This window comes from Salvelinus fontinalis, chromosome 29 (assembly GCF_029448725.1).
Source record: "Salvelinus fontinalis isolate EN_2023a chromosome 29, ASM2944872v1, whole genome shotgun sequence".
NCBI lineage: Eukaryota > Metazoa > Chordata > Actinopteri > Salmoniformes > Salmonidae > Salvelinus > Salvelinus fontinalis.
This window is the reverse complement of record NC_074693.1, coordinates 26977551-27005494: the sequence shown is the minus strand read 5'-3', so window position 1 is coordinate 27005494 and position 27944 is coordinate 26977551. Positions and strand designations below refer to the sequence as shown.

Here is a 27944-nt window from a genome sequence, read left to right as displayed (position 1 = left end):
TGGTTTTCAGCAGTTAAAATTTAATACCCCCCTTTCTCTACAGAAACCCAGGTAAAAAATAAAATACAACAGCAGCAATTACATAAAAAAATAAAAAGCCTAAATATGTATATATAAAAAGCATTAAGGGGGGATAGAAGGAGGAAGGGCAAGGACACGATGAGGTAAAGAAAGGAAAATATATTTTCTATACGCGAGGATGGAGTCCAAAGTCTTCATCGGGCCGGGGGGGGAAGGAGGGTTGCTGCGAGCGAGGATTGCTGGGAACTTGCGGTTGTGTCCATTCAAAATGGAGGGGAGAAAAATAAACAAACTAAAACGATTTGAGTCAAGTCCAATCCAACCATGGGAAGGAACCAGCACTAAGGCAGGGATTCACTCAGGAAGGGTTTTGTCCCTCTCTGGATTGAAAGAAAATCTCACTCTTCAGCGTGTGTGAGCGTTATTAGATGTGTATGTATGGGTACATGTGTGCGTGTTTGAAATTGAATGCATGTCTGTATACATGGTCAGTACGGCTCTTTTCACTTGCTGAAAAAAAAGAGGAAAAAAAAGGCATATTACTATCCTTATTTCGTCATTCTTCACCTTTTTCCTTCTTTCTCCCCTATTCAGTTCGACTACCTAGTAGTCATCTAAATCGAAAAACTCGTCGTCCTCCACCTGGTAATCTATGGCCTGGAAATCCACCCTGTACCGCAAGCATCCTGAAAGAGAGAGTAAGAAAGCATAAATTATCTGGATAAAGACTGTTGCGGGACTGAACAGTCATTACTAATATTAGGTTCATGAAGTTGACCTCATGCTGTGAACTACCGCCACAACATGACCGTAACAAAAGGACACCATGTTATAATTCTATAAAACAACTGGTTGATGTGGACTCACCCCCGATGCCGCCGAAGCCCTTGACAAACTGAGACCCTTCCTGACTCTTGTCTGTGACGATCTCCAGCGTGGCTCCAAACTTCTTGTAGTTGTTGGCGAACCACTCCAGCAGAGGCATGCTTTCAATCAGCTCGTGGTCCTGCCCAGTCTGAACATGCGAGCACACACACACGGACAGGTTTGAGAGAGCAAAGAAATGTAAACAAGTTAACACCAAATTCAACCACCTGAATGGGTTCAGGGACAGAAAGTGTTGTCAAGGCAACCATGTGTGTACCTGCGTGTGGGTGTGAGAACAAGGGATAGAGAACAGGGTTTACCTCCTTGTCTGTGAAGTGGGACTTGTCCTTCTCCTGCTCTGGTGTTAAATAAAGAGTCTTCTCATCTGAAAACACAATGGACGATGGAGACAGGGAATGAGAAACCATGTGAAGTGTGTGTAGCGTCCTCTTCTCAGTTGTTCTACTTCATGGTGCTAGAGGATATACTGCACATGGGGAGTGCGTGTGTGTGTGTGTGTACCGTTTTCTGTTCCGACGCTCTCAGCCCCATGCAAGCGAAGAATATAGCGCATGGTGTCTAGGTTCTCATAAACAATGAGGATCTCCACAGCCCCCATCTCCAGGGCTTTGAGTGTGTCCTCCACCCCAAAACAGTACTTCCCCGTGTCCTGACTGATCTCATCAAAGTACCGGCCTGCAGAGAGTGAGCGAGTAGGAGATAGAGAGAACAAGAATGGAGGGGAAGAGGAATAAAGGATAGAAAAAAATAAACATTTAGCGATGGGGAATGGAGAAAGGGAAGCAAATCATCATCACACTAATTATCATTACCATTCACAAGGAAACAATCTGCAGTAACCCTAATAAAAACACCTAACACAGACACACATTCGCTGGGATAACCCAAAATCTAACCTCAACGTGCCACAAACAGACCTATGAGCTTCTTTTCCTGGATGAACTTGACGTTAGAGAGGACCTCTGCCGACAGCTCGATGGCCTGGTTGAAACCGTTCTCCCCTCCGTACGAGATGTCCACCAGCTTCAGTATCTTCGCCTGTAACCTCTGCGCGCACACACAACAGGGGTCAGTGGGCCATGAAATGCTTGATTCACTCAGAATCAGAAAATCAGAGGAATTGCACCAAAAGCATCAACCTGACAAAGAATGAACTGATCCCAGTATGGATTAATGCAGCATAAACCATGGATTATCTAAAACACACACACTTACAGGGTCGAACATGTCGGACTGGCTGAGCTCAGTCTTGAAGTCGGCAGACCCTGCTAGGACCATTCCGGCCACGTTGACCTTGTCATTGGCCACATAGAGCTGGACAGCTGTCTCAGCCACCTTCCTCACATAGTTGTGTCTCTTCTCCATCCTCAGACGGGCGAAGCGCAAAGCAGACTGACCTCCTCTGCCTGAGAGAGATAAATTGTATTGACTAAAGGGTATTGGTGGGGGATAACATCTAATGTTCTTGTTCTTATCTCTGCGTGTGTGTGTGTGTTTGATGAACGAAGCGTACCGTGTTTCTTGGGCAAGTCCACGGTGAACTTGTGCAGGACCTCTCTAGTGTTCCCCTGGAGCGTCCCGAATAGAGCCCCACTACCATCTATCACTATGAAGCCAAACTTACTGTCATCAGAGAGCAGGGCTGTCAACGCCTGGAGAGAGGGAGAGAGAAAGACAGAGGGCATTTCCATTACAATTGCCGCTAGAGACAATTAGACAACACGCATTCACACACATACAGGAGACTGAGTTGAACTCCTACCTCAGTGTGGAACTTGTTGTCACAGAGGTACAGGGAGGTGTTGATGGGTTTAAAAGGCTCAAAGTCAATGTTGACTTTCTTCTCTTTGCCCTCATCTGTCACGATGGTTCCACAGTACACCACCAGGCCATTAGGTGGCACTGCAGGAGAGATAGGGATTATCAGTCAACACAGGCAGGACCCAGTGCCCCATAGTAAATACACACAACAAAGAACAGACTGGCCCTTGCTGTAGCTTTGGAGTCTGCTGTGAGGTCGTCAAGGCTTCAACATCACACAACTATGCAGTCAGTCACTCACCCTTGTTGTATAGCTTTAGTCTCTGCTGTACAGAGGTGATGGCCCCGAGCACAGAGAGCCTGTTGACTCTGCTCTTGATGTTGGAGGCCGTGCCAAACTCATCTGCCAACATCTTGGCCACTCTGGAGATCTGGTCCTTAGGGGGGATGATCAGCGAGATCATGCTGGTTCCATTACTGAGGAGAGGGGGACAGGTGGTTAGACAACCTAAATACACACATTCAGTTGTGTACATAACTGTCTTAGTCATATCTCAATCTCTGAAAGACAGGAATATGCATCCACAATCAAAACAAATCTTCCACCCAGCAGCCCCCCATCGTTGATTCTCTCATTTTACCTGATCTACCTTTGTGTGACACTGGCACCCTTCAACATTGACACAATCTGACACCACTGGCAAACAAACATTACCCTCCCGGTTTCCACTATCTGAAAGTTGAGGGAGGGGGGCACAGTTTCCATACAGACACCAAAGACTGCGTTTAAGTTCCACTGAGCCACATTGTCTGCATTCACTATACACGCTGACGCTGCATACAGACCGGTAGCTAGCTTGTGAATATAGGTCAAATGGTCAACAGTGCATGTATGTAACGTTAGCAGAGGACAGTTGATCCTGCGTCAGTGGACACGAATACTTCAGGAACAACGCCGTCCCTTTTGCCTAGTCACAGCTCGAGGAATCCACGGAGCTAGCTTTGCTAACTACGTATCAAAATGAATATGGATGACCGCTAACTAACGTTACACATTGTCACCAAAGGAAGAATAGGACACGGCAATTGGATTGCTGCTTGCTACTCATCGAGTATAGATTCCATGCTTTCCACTTCCAAGTAGAAGACATGCTCAATGCCATATCTCGACAGCAAGCCAACATCGCTATTAACTGCTAAGTCTATCGCAGCGTATGAGAACATAGCTGTGTTTGAATACCCATGATAACATAGTATATACTGTATACTACATACTTAATGAGTATCAGTTCATTTTAGTATACTGTAAATGAATGGTATCTTGTTCAGTTGAGCGTACTAGCGCTTCACCTGTCTACTGGAAGTCGATGCTGCTTGCTATTGCAACCGCTTTCTAGCTTGTTAGCATAACAAATGACTAGCTAGACATTTTAAATTAAATCTGGAGTGCCAGAGTGAGCTCCAAGCGTTTGTAAATTCAGAACGTCGTCAGTTTGAAAATTCAATGTGTTTCGCTCTTGGAGCGCACGCACACTGCCAGGCAATGTCAATGGACGCTCTGGCCGAGGAGTAGGGTTGATCCAAGCGTTCTGACCTCAAAACGGCAGTCAAGCTAACTTGCTACTTCCAGACACAAATGAGAGAACACCTCAATCTAACCGTTTTACTCGCCCTAGCAGAGCTGGTTAGGCTGTTTTCATGTTATCCAGAGCGGTGGTGACTAACAGTGCTGCTGGCAACAAGTTATTTACGCTTTTTTGCCGACGTTTACTGACACCGGCCATATTCAACTGGTGTATTATGCGCTCTGGCACCGGTACACTAAATGTACACTCAGACGAGAGTGCTCTGAAATCGGAGCAGATAGCCACAGCGAATTTACGAACGCACCCGAATGTCCATTGAGAACACACGACTATACCACTTAGCTAAACTAAGAATGACGATAATAATCAAGTCAATACACGTTGGATAGTTAGATGGCATTTTGTTGATATACTGGCAAGGTCGATGTATTGTAGCCAACTAACGTTAGGTAGCTACCTAACATGGTACATACCTTTGTAACCATATGCTATACGTTTCGTAAGGAATGTAAATTTGAAAAAAAAAAAATTAAATGTAACCTTTATTTAACTAAGCAAGTCAGTTAAGAACAAATTCTTATTTACAATGACGGCCTACACGGGCCAACGCTGGGACAATTGTGCGCCAGCCTATTGGACAGCCTGGATTCGAACCAGGGTGTCTGTAGTGACGCCTCCAGCACTGAGATGCAGTCCCCTAGATCGGGATAGGGTAGCTTAAAAATCGTCAGCCAACATGACATGTAAGGTAACTTATTTGATAAGCAATGTATTACATTGCTCAACATTTGCCATAATTAGTTAAAGCACTGAATTTGTTTCCGCTATCGTTGGACTTAAACCGCATATTTTCCGCCATTTTCTTCAAATCTGAAAACGTTGTGAAGCCACGCCTATTTTCTGAAGAAATGCATAATGTCCCCCTAAAAAAAAAAAAAAAAAAAAATCACAGAAATAGTGTGCACCGGTTATATCTTTTAAATTATTTTTATTAACAACAAATCACTATAGAAAGTACATGTGGGAACACAAGTATATTTAAACAATATACAAATGACAATTGGGTTAGGGGCGGGGCTAGGGGGTACAATATCAAATTACACAAGGCCCTTAAGGGACAAACATACACTTATAATTCTAACAGCTTTCTTGTTAGTAGAGTATTTAATTGTCCTTAAATATAGTTACATTTATTTTTGAAAGGTAAGAAAATGTGGTGTTTTGTATGTAAATATGAAATTTGGCCAAAAGAATGTTATAAATTACATAAAATTGTTCCAACTTATTTCTATCGTAGGTAAATAATCCAAGCAGCACATCTCTCCACAATAGTGTAACATCTTCATAACTGTGTTCAATTATAAATCTACTGATGTCTTGCCACAGTTTCCTTACATGAATACAATGTCAAAAAAGATGCAACGCCGTCTCTGGGTGGTCATTACAAAAGGTACAATTTGAGTTGATGTTTTCCTTAAACTTCTTCATTTAGTGGTTGGCAGGATAATATTTATGAACAATTTTAAAAGAAAACTTCCTTAATTTTATTAACAAGTAGGTGTGTGTGTGGCAACATCCAAACTTTCTCCCAACAGATATTATCAATAAAACCGTTCTAATAAGGCATGACATAATGTATAGATATAACCATTTGCAAAGCAGGATGTTGTATACTCGTATTTCGGCGAATGTAGTACGACATTCGGGAACTTTTGGCATACTAACTACAGTTGAAGTCGGATGTTTACATACCCCTTTGCCAAATACATTTAAACTCAGTTTTTCACAATTATTGACATTTAATCCCAGTAAAAATTCCCTGTTTTAGGTCAGTTAAAATAAAGTGGTGATCCTAAGAATGTGAAATGTCAGAATAATTGTAGAGAGAATTATTTATTTCAGCTTTTATTTTTTTCATCACATTCCCAGTGGGTCAGAAGTGTACATACACTCAATTACTATTTGGTAGCATTGCCTTTAAATTGTTTCTATTTTTGTTTCATCAGACCAGAGGACATTTCTCCAAAAAGTACAATCTTTGTCCCCATGTGCAGTTGCAAACCGTAGTCTGGCTTTTTTTTTTAAATGGCGGTTTTGGAGCAGTGGCTTCTTCCTTGCTGAGCGCCCTTTCAGGTTATGTCGATATAGGACTCGTTTTACTGTGGATATAGATACTTTTGTACCCGTTTCCTCCAGCATCTTCACAATGTCCTTTGCTGTTGTTCTGGGATTGATTTGCACTTTTTGCACCAAAGTACGTTCATCTCTAGGAGACAGAGCACGTCTCCTTCCTGAGCGGTACGACAGCTGCGTGGTCCCATGGTGTTTATACTTGCGTACTATTGTTTGTACAGGTGAACGTGGTACCTTCAGGCGTTTGGAAATTGCTCCCAATGATGAATCAGTCTTGTGGAAGTCTACAATTTATCTGAGGTCTTGGCTGATTTCTTTAGATTTTCCCATGATGTCAGGCAAAGAGGCACTGAGTTTGAAGGTAGGCCTTGAAATACATCCACAGGTACACCTCCAATTGACTCAAATTAGGTCAATTAGCCTATCAGAAGCTTCTAAAGCCAAGATATCATTTTCTGGAATTTTCCAAGCTGTTTAAAGGCACAGTCAATTTAGTGTATGTAAACTTCCGACCCACTGGAATTGTGATAGATTATTTCAGTTATAATTCCCTGTGTGTAAACAATTGTTGGAAAAATTACTTGTGTCATGCACAAAGTAGATGTTCTAACCGACTTGCCAACACTATAGTTCGTGAACAAGGAATGTGTGGAGTAGTTGAGAAACTAGTTTTAATTGACTCCAACATAAGTGTATGTAAACTTCCGACTTCAACTGTATATCCTTACTATGACCAATAGGCATACAATATACTTAATTCACGTCACAAATAGTACGGTTAGTATGAGTATTATTACACAGATAAATGTGATAACCACACCAACACGCTATTTTTCAAGACTCCATCCACGGTAGCCGGCGTTTTCAGCTAGGTAACAGCTAACAGACATGTCGCTAACGCTAGTTAAGCCGGACATCAACACACAAACAACCGAGCTAGCTACAAATAACACGGCAATCAACATAATAAGTATACGATGAACTTTGAATAATGGTGGGAACTAAAGTTAATTACAATGTTGGCTGTGTTAGCAAGCTACCCAGCTACCATAGTTAAGCTACAACACCCAAATTCGGCCTCACTTATCCAGCTGTTATCACATGGTCCATTCACGTCGGCATATCGACACCCAGGCACACACACCGTATTCAACCACTTACCCACGGGCAGCTTCCAAACTTTTAATCAGTTTCTTGATTTTCCATATCTCCACGTTCCTGTCTGCCGCGTTAGGGTCATCCGCCATCTTTCCTGCTGTAATCGCGTCAGCACCTGAAAGAGAAGAACGTTAGCTGGCTAACGTTACATCGGATTTTAGGTTGCCATGGTGACAGTTGTGTACCTCTAGAGGTGGGTGTCCGAGAGGGACCTGGGTCAGCAGTGGTGGACCTACCCGGAGGAAGAAGACTATACCCCGCTTGCTGTATCGGCAAAGAGCGCGGAAAAATTAGGCCTATAACTTACTCTTCCCAACCTATTCGTTATATGACGTCGCAACCCGACCTAGCTTCGCCTCACTTCATCAATAAACAATTAAAATATTCAACTGTCAACCCGTTCCACCAGACACTTTGCATGTACAAACACAATCGACAACACCGTACCTGCCTCCGGCAACGCCGCTACGGTTACCACGCTAGTTGATTCAGTCGTAAGTGAAATGACGACTCCTCTCCACAAGCTTCGCGTGATGTGATTTCGGTTATTCTCACTTCCTGGAAACGGTGAGTTACTTTGTTGGTTGGTCAAAACTCCATGTTGATCATGGATATCTCCCCGGTGATTGGAGTGATGAACTATTATACGAAAATGGGCGGGGACATCTGAAAATGTTTCACATGGGATTTGTAGTCAAAATTATATTTTACGACGGATCACAACTTGGAGTTCACTTGAACTTCTGTAGTGACTTGAATAGAGAAAAAACATTAGCTAGCTAAGCAATGTCATGAAATGAAAATATCCATCAGTCATAATATCACATTACCAAAGTTTGGTCGGTGGAAGATTGGATTTTGTCAGTTTTGGAAGCCTCTAATTTCCACTATATACTATTGAGTATAGATACTTTCCAATTGCATTAAAAACAACTATTTCTATTGGCAATGTAGTACAAAATCTACAGTATTGCTTCCAAAGTTAAAGTCCAGTGTTGCACCACTAGATGACAGCATTGATTCACAAAAGAAAGCACCTTTATGGTACTACACCAGTACCCCTGGTGTGAGTGTGTGTGTGTGTGTGTGTGCACAACCCCTCCTGCTCGCCCCCTCCATACATCTCAGATTCCATTATAATTTCCCCTCTGCACTGATACCCATATTACAGACTGTAAATGATACAGCAGTTTGCGAGGCAGTCTTCCTCCAGTACAATATAAACACCCATTTATCACCTGTCTGCCATCAGAGCTGTCATCTGTCACCAGGAAACGGATCCGGCCTAGTGTTCAGTGTTCTGGTCAGACAAGTTACATTTTCCCCAACTCAACAGATTCTCTGCAGACAGGGTCAGAGTGATATCATTCTGTTACTTCAGACAGGTAAAGGGGAGTCAAGGAGAGAAACTCATGTTCTGTCTTTGTGTACAGTAGTAGATCCAGAAGAAACTGCAACCTACAATGACCTCCAATGATTTCTGATGACCCCTCTAAGGTAGAGACAACCATATGAGAGAGGTTGGCTGACCATGTGTGTGTGTGGGAGGGTTATGGCGAGAGCGACCCGACACAGATGCCATCAGGTCCGCTCTGCTCCACTTTCCATCTGTGACCATCTGCTAGAGGGAGGGAGGGGATGGATGGAGGGAGGGAGGGAGGGAGAGGGACGGAGGGGATAGAGGGAGGGAGAGGATAGAGGGGGGAGGGAGGGATGTTGAGGTGTTCAAGGGCATCCCTGTGCTTGTCACAAACTGAACAAAGGGGGTGGGGATGGGTGGCGCTTTGGGTTGGATGTGGTGAGACACAAAGACACACGCACATATCACTATGTACCCCACACCACACCTGCTCTCTGTTCCTCATGTCACATTCAGTTTTGTCCCTACCCGGAGACTGTAAGAGCTGACATATACAGTAAAATCATTGGAGCAGACAGAGGTAGCAGTGACAGGGCACTGGCCTAATCCTGACCTAAAGCAGGACAAACACAAAAACTGACCTTGGATAAGTGCTGAGGGGGGACTATATTGATGACTCTAATTCAGAATTTACCATTGACTGGTGGAGTTCAGCCTCCTGAAAACTGAATGTGTCAAATGATTAAACCAGTTAGTGCTTCATTCTCATTTCCATCAGCACAGGTTTTATTAAGCCTGGGCCCGCCTCTTTCTTAACATCAATGACTGCGTAAATGGAGCCATGCAAATAAAACTTGATCAAATGACTGTGATTCCTAATCTCTGGTGTTATATAAAAGACCCATTAATGCTTGGCTCATTTATTCTCCCTCTGACAACGTCATGTCCAGTTGGGAGTGTAAAGATGCAGCTTTCAGAAAGCCAGGGAAAACCATTGAAACCTCAGAGGGAATTAAGCAGCAGTTTTTCCGCATGCTAATTTGTGTCTCACTGTCTCTCTGTCTGCCACACATTCAGACAGGGGATCAGAATCATCAGCACTTCAATAACTAGCATCCCCGCTAAAGACACATCTTCTTAAGCAGCTGCTGTGTGTGTGTGTGTGTGTGTGTGTGTGTGTGTGTGTGTGTGTGTGTGTGTGTGTGTGTGTGTGTGTATGTGTGTGTGTGTGTGTGTGTGTGTGTGTGTGTGTGTGTGTGTGCGCGTGTGTGTGTATGTGTGAGTGTATCTGGCGGAGTCTATCTGGTATCTTGTGTGCCTCTGCTCTGTGTTTTGTGGTGTGGAAGAAAGTGCCAAGATGAGGCGCCCATAACCAGGGCTTTTCTTTGTGTTTCGGGGTGTGGAAGGAATGCCAAAACGAGGCGCCCATAGCCAGGGCTGTGCTGTGTGTTTTGGGGTGTGGAAGAAATGCCAAGACGAGGCGCCCATAGCCGGTGCTTTGCTGTGTGTTTTGGGGTGTGGAAAGAAAGTACCAAGACGAGGCGCCCATAGCCGGGGCTTTGCTGTGTGTCTTGGTGTAACAGTATAACTTTACACCGTCCCCTCGCCCCGACCCGGGCGCGAACCAGGGACCCTCTGCACACATCGACAACAGTCACCCACGAAGCAGCGTTACCCATCGCTCCACAAAAGCCACGGCCCTTGCAAAGCAAGGGGCAACACTACTTAAGTCTCAGAGCAAGTGACGTAACTGATTGAAATGCTACTAGCGCGTACCCGCTAACTAGCTAGCCATTTCACATCCGTTACACTCACCCCCCTTTCAACCTCCTCCTTTTCCGCAGCAACCAGTGATCCGGGTCAACAGCATCAATGTAACAGTATAACTTTAAACCGTCCCCTCGCCCCGACACGGGCGCGAACCAGGGACCCTCTGCACACATCAACAACGGTTGCCCACGAAGCACGGTCGTTACCCATCGCTCCACAAAGGCCGAGGCCCTTGCAAAGCAAGGGGCAACACTACTTAAGTCTCAGAGCAAGTGACGTAACTGATTGAAATGCTACTAGCGCGTACCCGCTAACTAGCTAGCCATTTCACATCCGTTACATTGGGTTGTGGAAGAAAGTACCAAGACGAGTCTACATTCTCGTCACATCACTGCCTCTCCCTCCCTCTCTTTCCTCTCTACGTCTTCCTTGGAGGCAGACAGGACATTTACTGATCTGCTCCTAAATATTAAGTGGATTAATCAGGAACAGAGCTGGAGCTTCATAAATAGCAATGAGAGGCGGTGAGACGAGAGGGGATCGAGGATCCTCTCCGTATCCACTGTGTAGAGCTATTAAGAGTTTATTAATGCATTGGATTAAACCCAATAACCTCTATTTAAAGAAGGTGGGACATGCAGTCTATCTTAATGATGGATCTCATACGGGTCACACTGAAAGGGAATTGGGAGCCAGGGAAACAATTCCCGCCTCCACAGCTGAGTGACATGGGGCAAACGCCAATCACATTTCATCTATGAGGGAGCCCTGGAGTGTTAGTGTCTCGCCCTCTTGTACAGAACCTTTCGATGTGCTTAGTGGCGATATAGAGGCCCAAACTGCTTAACGCTGCAGGTTGAAGTTAAATATATAATAGACACGTTTCCATTTATGCTACGTTACCCTTCACCTTTCACCAACCAAGCACGCCCCTGATACAGCAACAGCAGATGTGTTATTTCTGAGTTTTAAGCTTGAGTAAAACGAGAGAGCAAGTCATATTTAGAAGGAACAATCAAGCCCGCAAGTAAACATGACAATCCAATGAGGGGCTGGTTTGACAAATGTCAACATGCTCTGTCAACACATTGATGCTATGTCAACACCTCTCCCTGATAACGCCTGCTGTCCCGGAGAGGAAACATTACCCTATGTTCATCCTGACAGTATCCCTGGGGCTTTTGCAGTGTCTTTGTTTGGCTTGAGTCTGCAGGGGAAATAGTAGGAAACAAGTGGCGTTTAACACTCAAACAATCTGCATCAGTCTTGGAATGGTCTTGGAATGGCTCACATTTGGAAAGTTGACTGAACAAGATACCGGGCTGGCCCAGCCGACTTGATTTTCAGACACTAATCTTAGGTCAGTATTGTGTGTTTTCCCCAAATGGATTTGAGAAGGGTAGGCTGAACTTAGATCTGTGCCTAATGCGCCGTTTCTATCCATAGCTATATTAATCCACACCACCAGTCACAGATCACAGCCCTAACCTAGTTTTAAATCACCATGACACAGCCATAACAGACTCAGAATGATAGAGGGAGTGAGAGGGCAGAAGAGATAGAGGGAGAGAGACTGAAAAATGGATTTTCTTCCAGCTGCATGAATCAAATTGAGTACAAAAGAGCATTATCAAATCGATAGATTTAATATGGCATATTAGATGAAGACAAAGGCATGTCTGGTGAGGGGAGTTAACTTTTGACTGATGTCACTGGGACACATCAATATAGTCCATTGCCATTTGGATGAAGGATGAGCTATGTAAAATGCAATAACACACAACTCCCAAACCTCAATGAAACTTGTTAAAGGATTTTAGCTCATGTATGCCTGAGTGACAGAGTAGGTGTAATATGTATTTTGTGTGTGTGTGTGTGTGTGTGTGTGTGTGTGTGTGTGTGTGTGTGTGTTCACGCAAAAATGGACATAATTTAAATAAGACCATCACACAGAGTAGGTACAGGACAGGACAGACTTAAATTTATTCAGACAAACATTGTGGAACTGTTACAATAAAATCAAGATATTTTCAGCCCATAACATCAACATTCCATTATAGCTCCAGAAGGGGAAAAATAAGACACTGAAGAACTCACTACACTATGCTTCTATGGAAAGAGCTACATGAATCTAGCTACATTAAGGACAATTGATTTACACACCATAGTCTGTTAAATGCAACTGGACAAAGCCACAGTGCCTTCACATGGCAATATATTACACCCCTTTCACATAGTATTTTTTTCTCTTTACAAAGTAAAAAATATATAGAATTAACAAAGAAGACTTTAGCAAATATGGCCATTTATGTGTTTGTTTGGACTAGCGGAGCTGTCATACTAGAACTGTGTGTGTGTGTGTGTGTGTGTGTGTGTGTGTGTGTGTGTGTGTGTGTGTGTGTGTGTGTGTGTGTGTGTGTGTGTGTGTGTGTGTGTGTGTGTGTGTGTGTGTGTCTGAGGACAGTTCAGTAACTGTCTAATACAGGAGGTTGGAAATGAGAAGGACCATTCCCTTCTCATTTATTGCGCTTTTGTTATTGCGCTTTTGTAGACGTTTGAGCAACTAGGGTTACTCAGCTTTGTACACAAGTACACAAGTAGGCCAGGCAAGGGAGGGACAGCAGTGACATCAGGACAGGGCAAGGGTCACTAAGGACATCATGAGAGGGCAAAGGTCAAGGCCAGATTGATGGCAGGATCAAAAAAGGAGCCTTACACTGCTTCGGAAAGAGATGACTTTATACACATGTTACAAGTATGTTACAGTCTGTGTGTGTGTGTGTGTGTGTGTGTGTGTGTGTGTGTGTGTGTGTGTGTGTGTGTGTGTGTGTGTGTGTGTGTGTGTGTGTGTGTGTGTGTGTGTGTGTGTGTGTGTGTGTGTGTGTGTGTGTGTGTGTGCGTGTGTGTGTATTGTGTTAGTGGAATTTTTATTGTCTCTCTGGCTGATGTACACACAGAGAGGTCAGAGTTGAAGATGCAAAGGGTAAAAAACGAAAGGGTCATCATGCATGTTATTGACGAGATCAACAAAGAACCAATCAATATCAGGGTCAGAGGTGAGAGGTCAGAGGTGATGCAGTGACCAGATGAGTTAATGTTGTGATCGATACAGGAAATCACCCAAAAGTTGTTACTAAATACACATATATACAGTTGAAGTCGGAAGTTTACATCCACTTAGGTTGGAGTCATTAAAACTATTTTTTTCAACCACTCCACAAATATCTTGTTAACAAACTATAGTTTTGGCAAGTCGGTTAGGATATCAACTTTGTGCTTGACACAAGTACTTTTTCCAATAATTGTTTACAGACAGATTATTTAACTTATAATTCACTGTATCACAATTCCAGTGGGTCAGAAGTTTACATACACTAAGTTGACTGTGCCTTTAAACAGCTTAGAAAATTCCAGAAAATTATGTCATGGCTTTAGAAGCTTCTGATAGGCTAATTGACATCATTTGAGTCAATTGGATGTGTACCTGTGGATGTATTTTAAGGCCTACCTTCAAACTCAGTGCCTCTTTGCTTGTCAAGTCTGGTTTATCCCTGGGAGCAATTTCCAAAAGCCTGAAGGTACCATGTTCATCTGTACAAACAATAGTACGCAAGTATAAACACCATGGGCCCACGCAGCCGTCATACCGCTCAGGCAGGAGACTCATTCTGTCTCCTAGAGATGAACGTACTTTGGTGAGAAAAGTGCAAATCAATCCCAGAACAACAGCAAAGGACCTTGTGGAGATGTTGGAGGAAACAGGTACAAAAGTATATATATCCACAGTAAAACGAGTCCTCTATCGACATAACCTGAAAGGGCGCTCAGCAAGGAAGAAGCCACTGCTCCAAAACCGCTATTTAAAAAAAGGCAGACTATAGTTTACAACTGCACATGGGGACAAGATCATACTTTTTGGAGAAATGTCCTCTGGTCTGATGAAACAAAAATAGAACTGTTTGGCCATAATGACCATCGTTATGTTTGGAAGAAAAAGGGGGGGACTTGCAAGCCGAAGAACACCATCCCAACCGTGAAGCACGGGGGTGGCAGAATCATGTTGTGGGGGTGCTTTGCTGCAGGAGGGACTGGTGCACTTCACAAAATAGATGGCATCATGAGACAGGAAAATTATGTGGATGTATTGAATCAACATCTCAAGACATCAGTCAGGAAGTTAAAGCTTGGTTACAAATGGGTCTTCCAAAGGGACAATGACCCCAAGCATACTTCCAAAGTTGTGGCAAAATGGCTTAAGGACAACAAAGTCAAGGTATTGGAGTGGCCTTCACAAAGCCCTGACCTCAATCCTATAGAAAATGTGTGGGCAGAACTGAAAAAGCGTGTGCGAGCAAGGAGGCCTACAAACCTGACTCAGTTACACCAGCTCTGTCAGGAGGAATGGGACAAAATTCACCCAGCTTATTGTGGGAAGCTTGTGGAAGGCTACCTGAAACGTTTGACCCAAGTTAAACAATTTAAAGGCAATGCTACCAAATAGTAATTGAGTGTATGTAAACTTCTGACCCACTGGGAATGTGATGAAAGAAATAAAAGCTGAAATAAATCGTTCTCTCTACTATTATTCTGACATTTCACATTCTTAAAATAAAGTGGTGATCCTAAGTGACCTAAAACAGGGAATTTTTACTGGGTTTAAATGTCAAGAATTGTGAAAAACTGAGTTTAAATGTATTTGGCTAAGGTGTATGTAAACTTCTGACTTCAACTGTATATTGTTATGGTTGAGGGACATGGAAATAGTTAGAGAGTGGGAAGGAGAGAGAGGGGGAAGGAGAGAGAGGGGGAAGGAGAGAGAGGGGGAAGGAAGGAACAAATAAGAACAGAGAACAAAAAGGAAGGATGGGCATTTGAGAAAAATATACATTTGAGGGAAAGAGAAAGAATGCCCAAAACCCAAAAGCATAAATTTCTTCCCCTGAGTTCCTCTTTCTGTCTTTCATCTTGGAGTGAGATGAAAGGTTGATTCTACGGGTGTCAAATGACCACCCATTACCAACAACCCCCATTCCGCCCAATCATGGTGTGCATTACTCGTCTCCACAGAGACTCTGGGCTGAGAGACAATGCAGCGAGCGATACGGCAGCCTCGCAGGGGAGACATCTCTGAGCTATAAAAAACAAAATAAGGGAAACGAAAGAGAGGAGCGCCATGGCTATAAAACTCCCTCACACATTCTCCCAGTGTGAAAAACAGAGGAGAGAGTGAGAGAGATGAGGGTAGAGAGAGGGAGAAAAATAGGGAAAATAAGCGAGTGACAAAATGATAGTGAAGATGAGCATGGAGAGAGGGGGGGAGCTAGAGGGAGTGGAAGGCTGTGAGAGGGAGCAGAGGAAGAGTGAGAGAGTGGGAGATTTGAATGTGAGCAATCAGCGTTAGGTCGTGATATTAGCTGTGTGCCTGCCTGGAACTACACTTATATTTTACAGATTGAAACATCAGTGGTGCCAACTGATTGGCTGAAGAGTAGAAGAGCTCAGTGATGTATTGTGTGAAGCTTTAGTCAGTGCTGCATCCCTTTCAAAAAAAGATTGAAAACTGCAACTTGTAGTAAGTGCAGTCAACTGTGGTATTTTGGACGCAGTAATTGCAGAATAACTGCAATGTACTGCACTGTAACTGCAGTTAAATTGCTAAATTACTGTAGTAAAAAAAAAACAGTTATACTGCACACTGACTGGAATCTTTTTTCGCAAGGGATAAGCCAAAGTGTCAATCACAAGAGTCTCACACTTTAATCAAAGATCCGTTCAAGATGTGTTCCCGCTGGCCAAAGCACGCCAAAGCAAGAGCAATGTATCATTACGCTGCATCACAAGACCAATGAAACACAAGCCTTACAAATACAGTACTGACAACTGATAAAATAGTGCCCAGCTCAGACCCGCAAATATATATGTCCGATCATCCAAGGCCTGTCATTATCAAAGTGGAATGCCACTGAGTATTGTGTGGGTGTGCTGATACTGTTCCAGAGTAAGGCTTAACTGTTCAAAAGCCTACCTTATAGGTTAAGCCTATCTCATCTGGGTTTGTGGGCTAGATACATTAAGATAACTGACCTCACTTGATTACCACGCAGAATATTCTGAAAAAAAGCAGGAGCTTATTTAGAATAGAAGTTATAGAATGTTCCACTTCCTCAGTCAGCAGTACACACCAATGGTTACAGAAAAAAACTCTATGACAAACACAACTATTACACTATGTTCTTTTTAACAGACTGACTCTGCTTCTAGCTGTGTTTATTCCCCCCCAAAGCGAACCCTTAAAAGCATTTTCTCTTTGTGTCCGTTTCTAAATCTGCAGGCTGGATTTGGGAGGGTTTGAAAAAGGTCTGAATAATGGCAGGGCTCTTTGTGTGACCACAATTAGATTTCTCTGTTCTGTAGTTCCACAGACTAAGTGCCTCCAACTGAAACAGAAGTACAAAACTAGCTGGAAAAAAAGTCATTATCAAAGCTTTCAAGCTGAAGAGAGTGGTTGCTATTTAGTAAGTGGCTGACAACATGGTTTTGAACTTTTAAAGCTAAATTGGAAGAGGAAGCATGAAATAAAGACTGCACAGCATTGAGACAGCAAGGGGAGAGAGCACTGCAGCCACCAATATGGGCAAGGGGAGAGAGCACTGCAGCCACCAATATGGGTAAGGGGAGAGAGCACTGCAGCAACCAATATGGGCAAGGGGAGAGAGCACTGCAGCAACCAATATGGGCAAGGGGAGAGAGCACTGCAGCAACCAATATGGGCAAGGGGAGAGAGCACTGCAGCAACCAATATGGGCAAGGGGAGAGAGCACTGCAGCAACCAATATGGGCAAGGGGAGAGAGCACTGCAGCAACCAATATGGGCAAGGGGAGAGAGCACTACAGCAACCAGTATGGGCATGGTCAAATCAACATCTAATCACATTTTATTTGTCACATGCTTCGTACACAACAGGTGTAGACTAACAGTGAAATTCTTACTTACAGGTCATTTTCCAACAATGGACACAGGATACATAGAGAGTTATACACTGAGTGGACAAAACATTAGGAACACCTGCTCTTTCCCTGACACAGACTGACCAGGTGAATCCAGATATGATCCCTTATTGATGTCACTTGTTAAATCCACTTCAATCAGTGTAGATGAAGGGAAGGAGACCGGTTAAAGAAGGAATTTAAGTCTTGAGACAATTGAGACATGGATTGTGTATGTGTGGCGTTCAGAGGGTGAATGGGAAAAACAAACCTTTGAACAGGGTAGAAGGCGGTGGTAGAAGGTGCCAGGCCGCCGGTTTATGTCAAGAACTGCAACGCAGCTGGGTTTTTCACGCTCCCGTGTGTATCAAGAATGGTCCACCACCCTAAAGCACATCCAGCCAACTTGACACAACTGTGGGAAGTATTGGAGTCAACATGGGCCAGCATCCCTATGGAACGCTTTCGACACCTTGTAGAGTCCATGCCCTGACAAATTGAGGCTGTTTTGAGGGTAAAAGGGCGGGGTGCAACTCACCATTAGGAAAGTATACTTAATGTTTGTACACTCAGTGTATCTTGCCACCCAAACTTCTCTTTCCACAGGGGCGTAGTCAGGGAACATGCAACAAAAAGTAACACATCATCACTCTTTCTGGTTCTAGGGCACCCTGGAGCATTCAATAACAGCAAGAACGTTATTCTCGACCAAAGAGCCTATAGAATATTCTAGAACCAGAGAATATGGTATTCTAGAACATGAGAGGTGAGGCCGGGAGCGGAACATGGAGTCTTTGACAGAAGGGCCAGAAAACACCATAGGATCTCGCCTTCAAACTTGTCTCTGACCTCACAGTCAGACAAGAGACTCTCAGAGACACACAGATACAGATAAAGAGAGAGAACGGGGAGATGAGAGAGGGAGTAAGAGCAAGAAAGAGAGAGAGAGGATATAGCAATGTGTCAGTCTATGGTTGAAGGTTTTGAGGACAAATGCAGTAGCAGAGGGACACACATTAAAAGAGACTAGACAGTCTTTGTTTGAATTGAATACGTCTCTATTCTCTAAAGGAGAGTAGGAGGGACACACTATATGAAGGTTGAGTAGCAGAGAGAAAGTTTCAAGGTGAACAAGAGGCATAGAGGAGGGGATAGTCAGTTGAACACAGAGTTGATGCTGAGGGGTACGAAGGAGACGCTGGAATGGCTTCAGGTTTGTTCAGAGTTAACGGGGGTCCCTGGTTGGTTGATGGGAGAACAGGTGGGGACGGAGCTACCAGATGTAGCCAATCTCGTCATCTTTGTCATCTTCCTCGTCCTCGTCATCCTCAATGGCCCCTCTGGGATGGATCCGGCCCCGCCTCTGCTTCTGCTGGCTCCTCCCACTCTGAGCTGGCTCCTCCTCCTGGTCATCAAGGAGAATGACGGCGCCCCCGCTGCCAAAATCCCCCGAGGTCTCTTGGTCCTCCTCTACACAGAGAGAGAGAGAGAGAGAGACAGTTAGGTTAGACAGAGACAGACAGGTTAGACACACATTTAGACAGAGAGACAGACAGGTTAAACACAAATTTAGACAGAAAGACAGATGGGTTAAATAAAGAGACAGATAGGTTAGACAGAGAGACAGACAGGTTAAACACACATTTAGACAGAGAGACAGACAGGTTAGACACACATTTAGACAGAGAGACAGATGGGTTAAAAAAGGGACAGAGACAGACAGGTTAGACAGAGAGAGACAGGTTAGACAGAGAGAGACAGGTTAGACAGAGAGACAGACAGGTTAAACACACATTTAGACAGAGAGACAGATGGGTTAAAAAAGAGACAGAGACAGACAGGTTAGACAGAGAGAGACAGGTTAGACAGAGAGAGACAGGTTAGACAGAGAGACAGACAGGTTAAACACACATTTAGACAGAGAGACAGATGGGTTAAATAAAGTGACAGAGACAGACAGGTTAGACAGAGAGACAGACAGGTTAAACACACATTTAGACAGAGAGACAGACAGGTTAGAACGAGAGACAGACAGGTTAGACAGAGAGACAGGCAGGTTAAACACACATTTAGACAGAGAGACAGACAGGTTAGACAGAGAGACAGACAGATTAGACACACATTTAGACAGAGAGACAGATGGGTTAAATAAAGAGACAGAGATAGACAGATTAGACACACATTTAGACAGAGATACAGATGGGTTAAATAAAGAGACAGAGACAGACAGATTAGACAGAGAGACAGATAGGTTAAACACACATTTAGACAGGTTAGACAGAGAGACAGACAGGTTAGACAGAGAGACAGACAGGTTAAACACACATTTAGACAGAGAGACAGACAGGTTAGACAGAGAGACAGACAGGTTAGATGCACATTTAGACAGAGAGGCAGACAGGTTAAACACACATTTAGACATAGACAGACAGGTTAGACAGAGAGACAGACAGGTTAGACAGAGAGACAGACAGGTTAAACACACATTTAGACAGAGAGCCAGATGGGTTAAATAAAGTGACAGAGACAGACAGGTTAGACAGAGAGACAGACAGTTAGAGCAGAGGTTCCCAAACTTCTTTGGCCAGTGACCCCATTTTGTTTTAGTTTATTTTGCAACCCGACCCTATAAAAAAGGTGATCAATAGCCAATGTTAACTTTTTAAATTGGTGCTATCAGTCTATTACAAATCAGTCTGACAGTACTTTTGACAGTATTTCAGTCTGAAGGAAGTTTGAAGTGACTGAAATGCATCTGTCACGCCCTGACCGTAGAGATCCTTTTTATGTCTCTATTTTGGTTGGTCAGGGCGTGAGTTTGGGTGGGCATTCTATGTCTGGTGTTCTATGTTGTCCTTGTTTTGTATTTCTATGTGTTTGGCCTGGTATGGTTCTCAATCAGAGGCAGCTGTCTATCATTGTCTCTGATTGAGAATCATACTTAGGTAGCCTGTTCCCACCTGTGTTTGTGGGTGGTTGTTTTCTGTTTTGTGTGTTCACCTTACAGGACTGTTCGTTTATTGTTTTTGTTGTTTTGTCAGGTGTTTCCTATTTTAATTAAAATAATGAACACTTACCACGCTGCACCTTGGTCCTCCTCTCCATCTCCAGATAACGATCGTGACAGAACCACCCACCAACAAAGGACCAAGCAGCGTGGAAACATGGACTCCTGGACATGGGAGGGAATTTTGGACGGCAAAGGACCATGGGCACAGCCGGGAGAGTATCGCAGTACGAAAAAGGAGCTGGAGGCAGCAAAAGCGGAGCGGCGACACTACGAGGAATTTGTGCGAGGTAACGGGCACGAGAGGCAGCCCCAGATTGTTTTTTTTGGGGGGGGGCACACGGGGAGATTGGCGGACTCAGGTAGGAGACCTGAGCCAACTCCCCGTGCTTACCGTGGCGAGAGAGTGACTGGGCAGGCACCGTGTTATGCGGGGAAGCGCAAGGTGTCCCCAGTGTGCACGCATAGCCCGGTGCGCTACATCGCAGCTCATCGAATCGGCCGGGCTAGAGTGGGCATCAAGCCAGAAGGGATGATGCCGTCTCAGCGCATCTGGTCTCCAGTGCGTCTCCTCGGCCCGGGGTATACTGCACCAGCCCTACGCACGGTGTCCCCAGTTCGCCAGCCCAGCCCAGTGCGGCCTGTTCCAACTCCCCGCACTTTCCGGGCTACAGGGGGGATCCAGCCAGGACGAGTGGTGCTAGCTCTGCGCTCGAGACCGCCAGTCCGCCTCCACGGTCCAGTGCATCCGGTGCCTCGGCCAAGGACAAGGTCTCCTGCATGTCTCCCCAGCCTGGTGAGTTCTGTGCATATGCTAAGCTCTAACCCTCCTGCATGTCTCCCCAGCCTGGTGAGTCCTGTGCCTTCTCCCAGAGCCAGGCCTCCTGGGTGTGTCTCCACTCCAGTGAGGATCCATGGCACGAAGCCTCCAGTGATCATCCATGGCACGAAGCCTCCAGTGATAATCCATGGCACGAAGCCTCCAGTGGTGATCCATGGCACGAAGCCTCCAGTGGTGATCCATGGCACGAAGCCTCCAGTGGTGATCCATGGCACAAAGCCTCCAGTGGTGATCCATGGCACGAAGCCTCCAGTGGTGATCCATGGCACGAAGCCTCCAGTGATGATCCATGGCACGAAGCCTCCTGTGATGATCCATAGCACGAAGCCTGCAGTGATGATCCATGGCACGAAGCCTCCAGTGAGGATCCATGGCACGAGGCCTCCAACGAAGGACCCTAGTCCGGAGCCTCCAGCGTCGCCCTCTAGTCCGGAGCCTCCAGCGTCGCCCTCTAGTCCGGAGCCTAGCAGCGTCGCCCTCTAGTCCGGAGCCTCCAGCGACGCCTTCTAGTCCGGAGCCTCCAGCGTCGCCCTCTAGTCCGGAGCCTCCAGCGTCGCCCTCTAGTCCGGAGCCTCCAGCGACGCCCTCTAGTCTGGAGCCTCCAGCGACGCCCTCTAGTCCGGAGCCTCCAGCGGCGCCCTATAGTCCGGAGCCTCCAGCGACGGGCTCCTGTCCGGAGCAGCCAGAGTCCCCCTCCTGTCGGGAGCAGCCAGAGTCCCCCTCCTGTCGGGAGCAGCCAGAGTCCCCTTCCTGTCGGGAGCAGCCAGAGTCCCCCTCCTGTCCGGAGCAGCCAGAGTCCCCCTCCTGTCCGGAGCAGCCAGAGTCCCCCTCCTGTCCGGAGCAGCCAGAGTCCCCCTCCTGTCCGGAGCAGCCAGAGTCCCCCTCCTGTCCGGAGCAGCCAGAGTCTCCCTCCTGTCCGGGGCCCGCTGTGAGGGTCCCCGGTCCGGGGTCGGCGGTAAGGGTCCCCGCTCCAGAGGCGCCACCTAAGTGGGCCAAGACTAAGGTGGAGCGGGGTCCACGTCCCGCACCAGAGCCACCACCGCGGTGAAATGCCCACCCAGACCCTCCCCTATGGGTTCAGGTTTTTCAGGGGGGTACTGTCACGCCCTGACCGTAGAGATCCTTTTTATGTCTCTATTTTGGTTGGTCAGGGCGTGAGTTTGGGTGGGCATTCTATGTCTGGTGTTCTATGTTGTCCTTGTTTTGTATTTCTACGTGTTTGGCCTGGTATGGTTCTAAATCAGAGGCAGCTGTCTATCATTGTCTCTGATTGAGAATCATACTTAGGTAGCCTGTTTCCACCTGTGTTTGTGGGTGTTTGTTTTCTGTTTTGTGTGTTCACCTTACAGGACTGTTCGTTTATTGTTTTTGTTGTTTTGTCAAGTGTTTCCTATTTTAATTAAAATAATGAACACTTACCACGCTGCACCTTGGTCCTCCTCTCCTTCTCCAGACAACGATCGTGATAGCATTGGGATGTTCAGAAGATCATCAGACAATAATTTTGTTTGATCTTGATGTTCTTTTCCCCCCAGTGTGATTTAGTGCCTGGTCTTGTCCACTCTGTTCTAATGAGGCTTGTTGGGTATTGTAAAGAGAAACAGAAGACCCATACGTGTTCCTGAGAGTCTAATCTTTCAGTGATGGGGTCATAATATGTAGCTTAAACCAATCAAAAGATAGAGCCACATTTGTAGGAAGAAAACAGAAACCTTTCTGTTTATTACAGTCAAATCTAGCGGCTACCAGAGGTTACTGACACAACCCCGGTTCTATGAACCAAGTGCAATTAAAGAGTTTCTCTCGCAACCCCATTTTCAAATCAGGCGATCCCCACATGACAGCGAGACAGACATATTAGATACAGAAACTAACTACCACAGACAATCTGCTTTTGGTTGAGACGCGATATTCCGACAACACAATGCATTACTGTAAATAACCTCATCTTCCTCCAATGGCTTTATCCAAGCTCACAATCTTATAGCATCAAACGCTTGAAAGGAACGCTGTTAAAGCCCAAATACATGAACAGGGAATCAGAGGAGGCAGCCAGAGGCATTCAGCTATAGATAGATAAGGCTTCCCAGGCTGTTCTCAGATCTGTCTGGTTGGATACACAACTTCCATTAGCAGGACAGGATTTACAACACTAACATTCAGTCTGGCAATTGTTACTGAAGATCAGTCTCCTTGTGAAATTGAACAATTATTTAGAGATACAAGTACCAAAAATCACATTCCACAGCTACAAAACAAAAATGTGACAATAACAACCTCTCTTCCTCTTAAAGGGCTGGAGATTGTTTTCACGCACGCACGCACGCACACACATACACACTTTTGCTCTGTAAAAAAGTGTCTACCAGAACAGACATTGAGAGGCATCCCACGTTCAGTGGTATCTTTAAAGAAAGACTCAGCGAGATGGCGGCCTCCAGCACCCCCAGATTACACAGGCTCAGATCACACACACACACACACACACACACACACACACACACACACACACACACACACACACACACACACACACACACACACACACACACACACACACACACACACACACACACACACACACACACACACACACACACACACACACACATAGAAACACCTGTATCAATGAGCACACTCATAGAGACATATGGGGCGCAGTGTAAAGATAATCCTGGAGGTGTACTGTGTGTGCCTGTGCTCATGTGTTGAAAAGGGTTAGTCATTTTATGTCGGGTTCAAATACTATGTGAAACCTTTCAAATACTTGCTGTAGTTTGCATGGAGTGCCAGATGGGCATGATCTGCAGTTTTAGTGTGTGTGTTGACTGTGATTGGTCTTACCACAGGTGGGGTTGCCCTGTTTTCTGGAGCCGGCGATCTCGTTGCCGTATTTGTCCACACACCAACACTGTCCAGTACTGCCATGACACTGGGTTGGCTTAAAGTAACCCTCCTCAGAACAGCGTGGAATATAGGCCCCTAGAGAGGGTGGGGGGACGAAGAGAGAGAGAGAGAAAGAGAAACAGAAAGAGAAAGAGAAAGAGAAAGAGAAAGAGAGAGAGAGAGAGAGAAAGAGAGAGAGAGAGAAAGAGAGAGAGAGAGAGACAGAGAGAGAGAGAGAGACAGAGACAGAGACAGAGACAGCGACAGAGACAGAGACAGAGACAGAGACAGAGCGAAAGAGAAAGAGAAAGAGAAAGAGAGACAGAGACAGAGACATAGAGACAGAGACAGAGAGAGAGAGAGAGAGAGAGAGAGAGAGAGAGACAGAGAGACAGAGACAGAGAGAGAGAGAGAGAGACAGAGAGAGAGACAGAGACAGAGACAGGGAGAGAGAGAGAGAGAGAGAGAGAGAGAGAGAGAGAGAGAGAGAGTGACAGAGACAGAGACAGAGAGAGACAGAAAAGAGCCGTTAAATTCTACAACCACCTAAAAGGAAGCGATTCCCAAACCTTCCATAACAAAGCCATCACCTACAGAGAGATGAACCTGGAGAAGAGTCCCCTAAGCAAGCTGGTCCTAGGGATCTGTTCACAAACACAAACACACCCCACAGAGCCCTAGGACAACAGCACAATTAGACCCAACCAAATCATGAGAAAACAAAAAGATAATTACTTGACACATTGGAAAGAATTAACAAAAAAACAGAGCAAACTAGAATGCTTTTTGGCTCTAAACAGAGAGTACACAGTGGCAGAATACCTGACCACTGTGACTGACCCAAACTTAAGGAAAGCTTTGACTATGTATAGACTCAGTGAGCATAGCCTTGCTATTGAGAAAGGCCACCGTAGGCAGACATGGCTCTCAAGAGAAGACAGGCTACGTGCATAATGCCCACAAAATGAGGTGGAAACCGAGCTGCACTTCCTAACCTCCTGCCCAATGTATGACCATATTAGAGACACATATTTCCCTCAGATCACACAGATCCACAAAGAATTCGAAAACAAATCCAATTTTGATAAACTCCCATATCTACTGGGTGAAATTCCACAGTGTGCCATCACAGCAGCAAGATTTGTGACCTGTTGCCACAAGAAAAGGGCAACCAGTGAAGAACAAACACCATTGTAAATACAACCCATATTTATGCTTATTTATTTTAACTTGTGTGCTTTAACCATTTGTACATTGTTACAACACTGTATATAGATAATATGACATTTGTAATGTCTTTATTGTTTTGAAACTGCTGTATGTGTAATGTTTACTGTTGATTTGTATTGTTTGTTTCACTTTTGTGTATTGTCTACCTCACTTGCTTTGGCAATGTTAACACATGTTTCCCATGCCAATAAAGCCCCTTGAATTGAATTGAATTGAATTGAATTGAGAGAGAGAGCGACAGAGAGACAGAGAGACAGAGAGAGAGAGAGAGAGAGAGAGAGAGAGAGAGCGACAGAGAGACAGAGAGAGAGAGAGAGAGAGAGAGAGAGAGAGAGAGAGAGAGAGAGAGAGAGAGACAGACAGACAGACAGACAGACAGACAGACAGACAGGCAGGCAGACAGGCAGGCAGAGAGAGAGACAGAGAGATGTAGATGAGTGAAATAAAGAAGAAAAACACAATTCTAAACAATCCTGTAATAAAACCAGATTTACTAAAAACTCACTCCATCTCCAATGTGCTCATGGTCATGTCTCTGTAGGTTTTGTGTATGCAGAGGCTGAGGCAAACAATCAATTACTAGAACCTAGGCTCTGACAACAGTCATACATCCTGCTTAAAGGGGACCAGGCACTTTCAATAACAGCACACACACACACACACACACGCACACGCACACGCACACGCACACGCACACGCACACGCACACGCACACACACACACACACACACACACACACACACACACGTTAACATCATTTTTCATTTTTTTGTGACCCAGTGAAAGACCATTTCTCAAAGTGTCTTTTGTCGTGAGTTATAACACTATTACGCACGATTATTGATGGCCGTTTGGCTGAGGGTTTGAAGGGGTTAGGGGCGGGGGACTTTTAGATAAAATGTCAGGGTGTGTGTGCTATTGATATTTTGTGTTGTTGTCAGCTGAGTGATGCATTACGGCTAAATATGTAGCTTAATTTCCTTATGCAGTGTAAAAAATATATATATATATATATACAAAATAAACTGTCATTTGTCAGAGGAGTGATTGACAGCTGTTACTCCAGCAGACTGACCTATGACAGTGTTCCTCCGACCCTGACTCCTGTTCATCTCATTCTGGCAGGGCAGACCTGGCGAAAGACATACAGAACAGTTCAAATGAACCTTCTCCATCACACACACACACCTCTCTTTATTTTTTTGCTGTTCTACTTCTCCCATCCCTTCTCCCTCCATGCACTCTATCCCTTCTTTTTGACTGCCTTCCCTTTTGTCATTGCCTGCCCTCCCTTCACCCCTCCATCTCTCCCTTCACCCCTCCATCTCTCTCTTCAATCGTCCATCTCTCCCTTCACCCCTCTATCTCTCTCTTCACCCCTCCATCTCTCTCTTCAATCCTCCATCTCTCCCTTCACCCCTCCATCTCTCCCTTCACTCCCCCATCTCTCTCTTCAATCCTCCATCTCTCCATCTCTCTCTTCAATACTCCATCTCTCCCTTCACCCCTCCATCTCTCTCTTCATTCCTCCATCTCTCTCACCATCAGGTTTCTGGAAGCAGTAGCACCACTCGTTGTTGGACAGTTTCCCATCCTTGAAAGAGTCGCAGGAGTTGAACAGGGGCTTCATACACAGCTCATACTTGTCCAGGTAGATGGCGCTGAGCTCTGATTGGTCCAGCAGGAGGTCATAGTTCATGTCCAGCTTGTTGAACATCCAACCCAGAGAGTCCTTACAGATGGGCAAGATACTGGTGTCAAAACCTGTGGTAGGGGAGAGGGGGAGGTTAGCGTGTATGTCGGGTGGGGTGGGGGGAGGGAGGGTAGTTTGAGGACATTTGTGTTTGTGTGTGTGTGTGTGTGTGTCTGTCTGTCTGTTTTAGCAAAGACAGTAAAGTATGAAGATTCCTAGAAACCAATAGAATTGGAGTAATAACATATTCAGCTACTTCAGACATTGGCTCCAATCTACGTTGTGCCTTTAGATTTGGAGAAAATTAACAACTAAATAATTATTGTTTACTTCTCCCATTGACTTCCCAAACACCTGTCTGGTCTGTTGAGAATGCTTTGCGAAGCGTTCCCAGAAGTATCGCAATGTTGGGCCTCTGCGTTTAGAAACTTTTTGGTTGTATTTGAGGGGGTCATTACAGGGCCTCTTGTCTTGGCTTCAGTCAGGGCCTCTTGTCTTGGCTTCAGTCAGGCCCTCTTGTCTTGGCTTCAGTTAGGGCCTCTTGTCTTGGCTTCAGTCAGGGCCTCTTGTCTTGGCTTCAGTCAGGGCCTCTTGTCTTGGCTTCAGTCAGGGCCTCTTGTCTT

At 45.1% G+C, this 27944-nt stretch overlaps 2 protein-coding genes across 5 annotated transcripts in view; both read right to left on the bottom strand.

Moving 5' to 3' along the window:
- Window positions 1-8101, bottom strand: LOC129827736 (eukaryotic peptide chain release factor subunit 1-like). 4 transcript variants are annotated; one of them, XM_055888844.1, is made up of 12 exons: window positions 7995-8049; window positions 7733-7811; window positions 7551-7662; window positions 2972-3147; window positions 2672-2811; window positions 2423-2561; window positions 2125-2315; window positions 1827-1956; window positions 1411-1584; window positions 1209-1273; window positions 889-1036; window positions 1-707 (listed from the first exon to the last, which is right to left on the bottom strand). In XM_055888844.1, exons 3-12 carry the CDS (start codon window positions 7634-7636, stop codon window positions 625-627), a joined length of 1332 nt encoding a protein of 443 aa, XP_055744819.1. In that variant the 5' UTR covers window positions 7637-7662; window positions 7733-7811; window positions 7995-8049; the 3' UTR covers window positions 1-624. The 4 variants fall into 4 exon arrangements, with proteins under 4 accessions (XP_055744819.1, XP_055744820.1, XP_055744817.1 ...); XM_055888845.1 differs by lacking the exon at window positions 7733-7811 and having other exon boundaries at window positions 7995-8101; XM_055888842.1 differs by having other exon boundaries at window positions 7733-8067.
- Window positions 8102-12636: 4535 nt separating this feature from the next.
- Window positions 12637-27944, bottom strand: part of LOC129827278 (testican-1-like) — a 300288-nt gene continuing 284980 nt past the window's right edge. The window contains exons 8-11 of the mRNA XM_055888009.1: window positions 27171-27392; window positions 26704-26760; window positions 24357-24494; window positions 12637-19134 (exon numbers count right to left, since the gene is read on the bottom strand). Of these exons, the coding sequence (XP_055743984.1) occupies window positions 18938-19134; window positions 24357-24494; window positions 26704-26760; window positions 27171-27392 (614 nt within the window). The 3' untranslated portion in view covers window positions 12637-18937. The remainder of the gene's footprint in view (window positions 19135-24356; window positions 24495-26703; window positions 26761-27170; window positions 27393-27944) is intronic.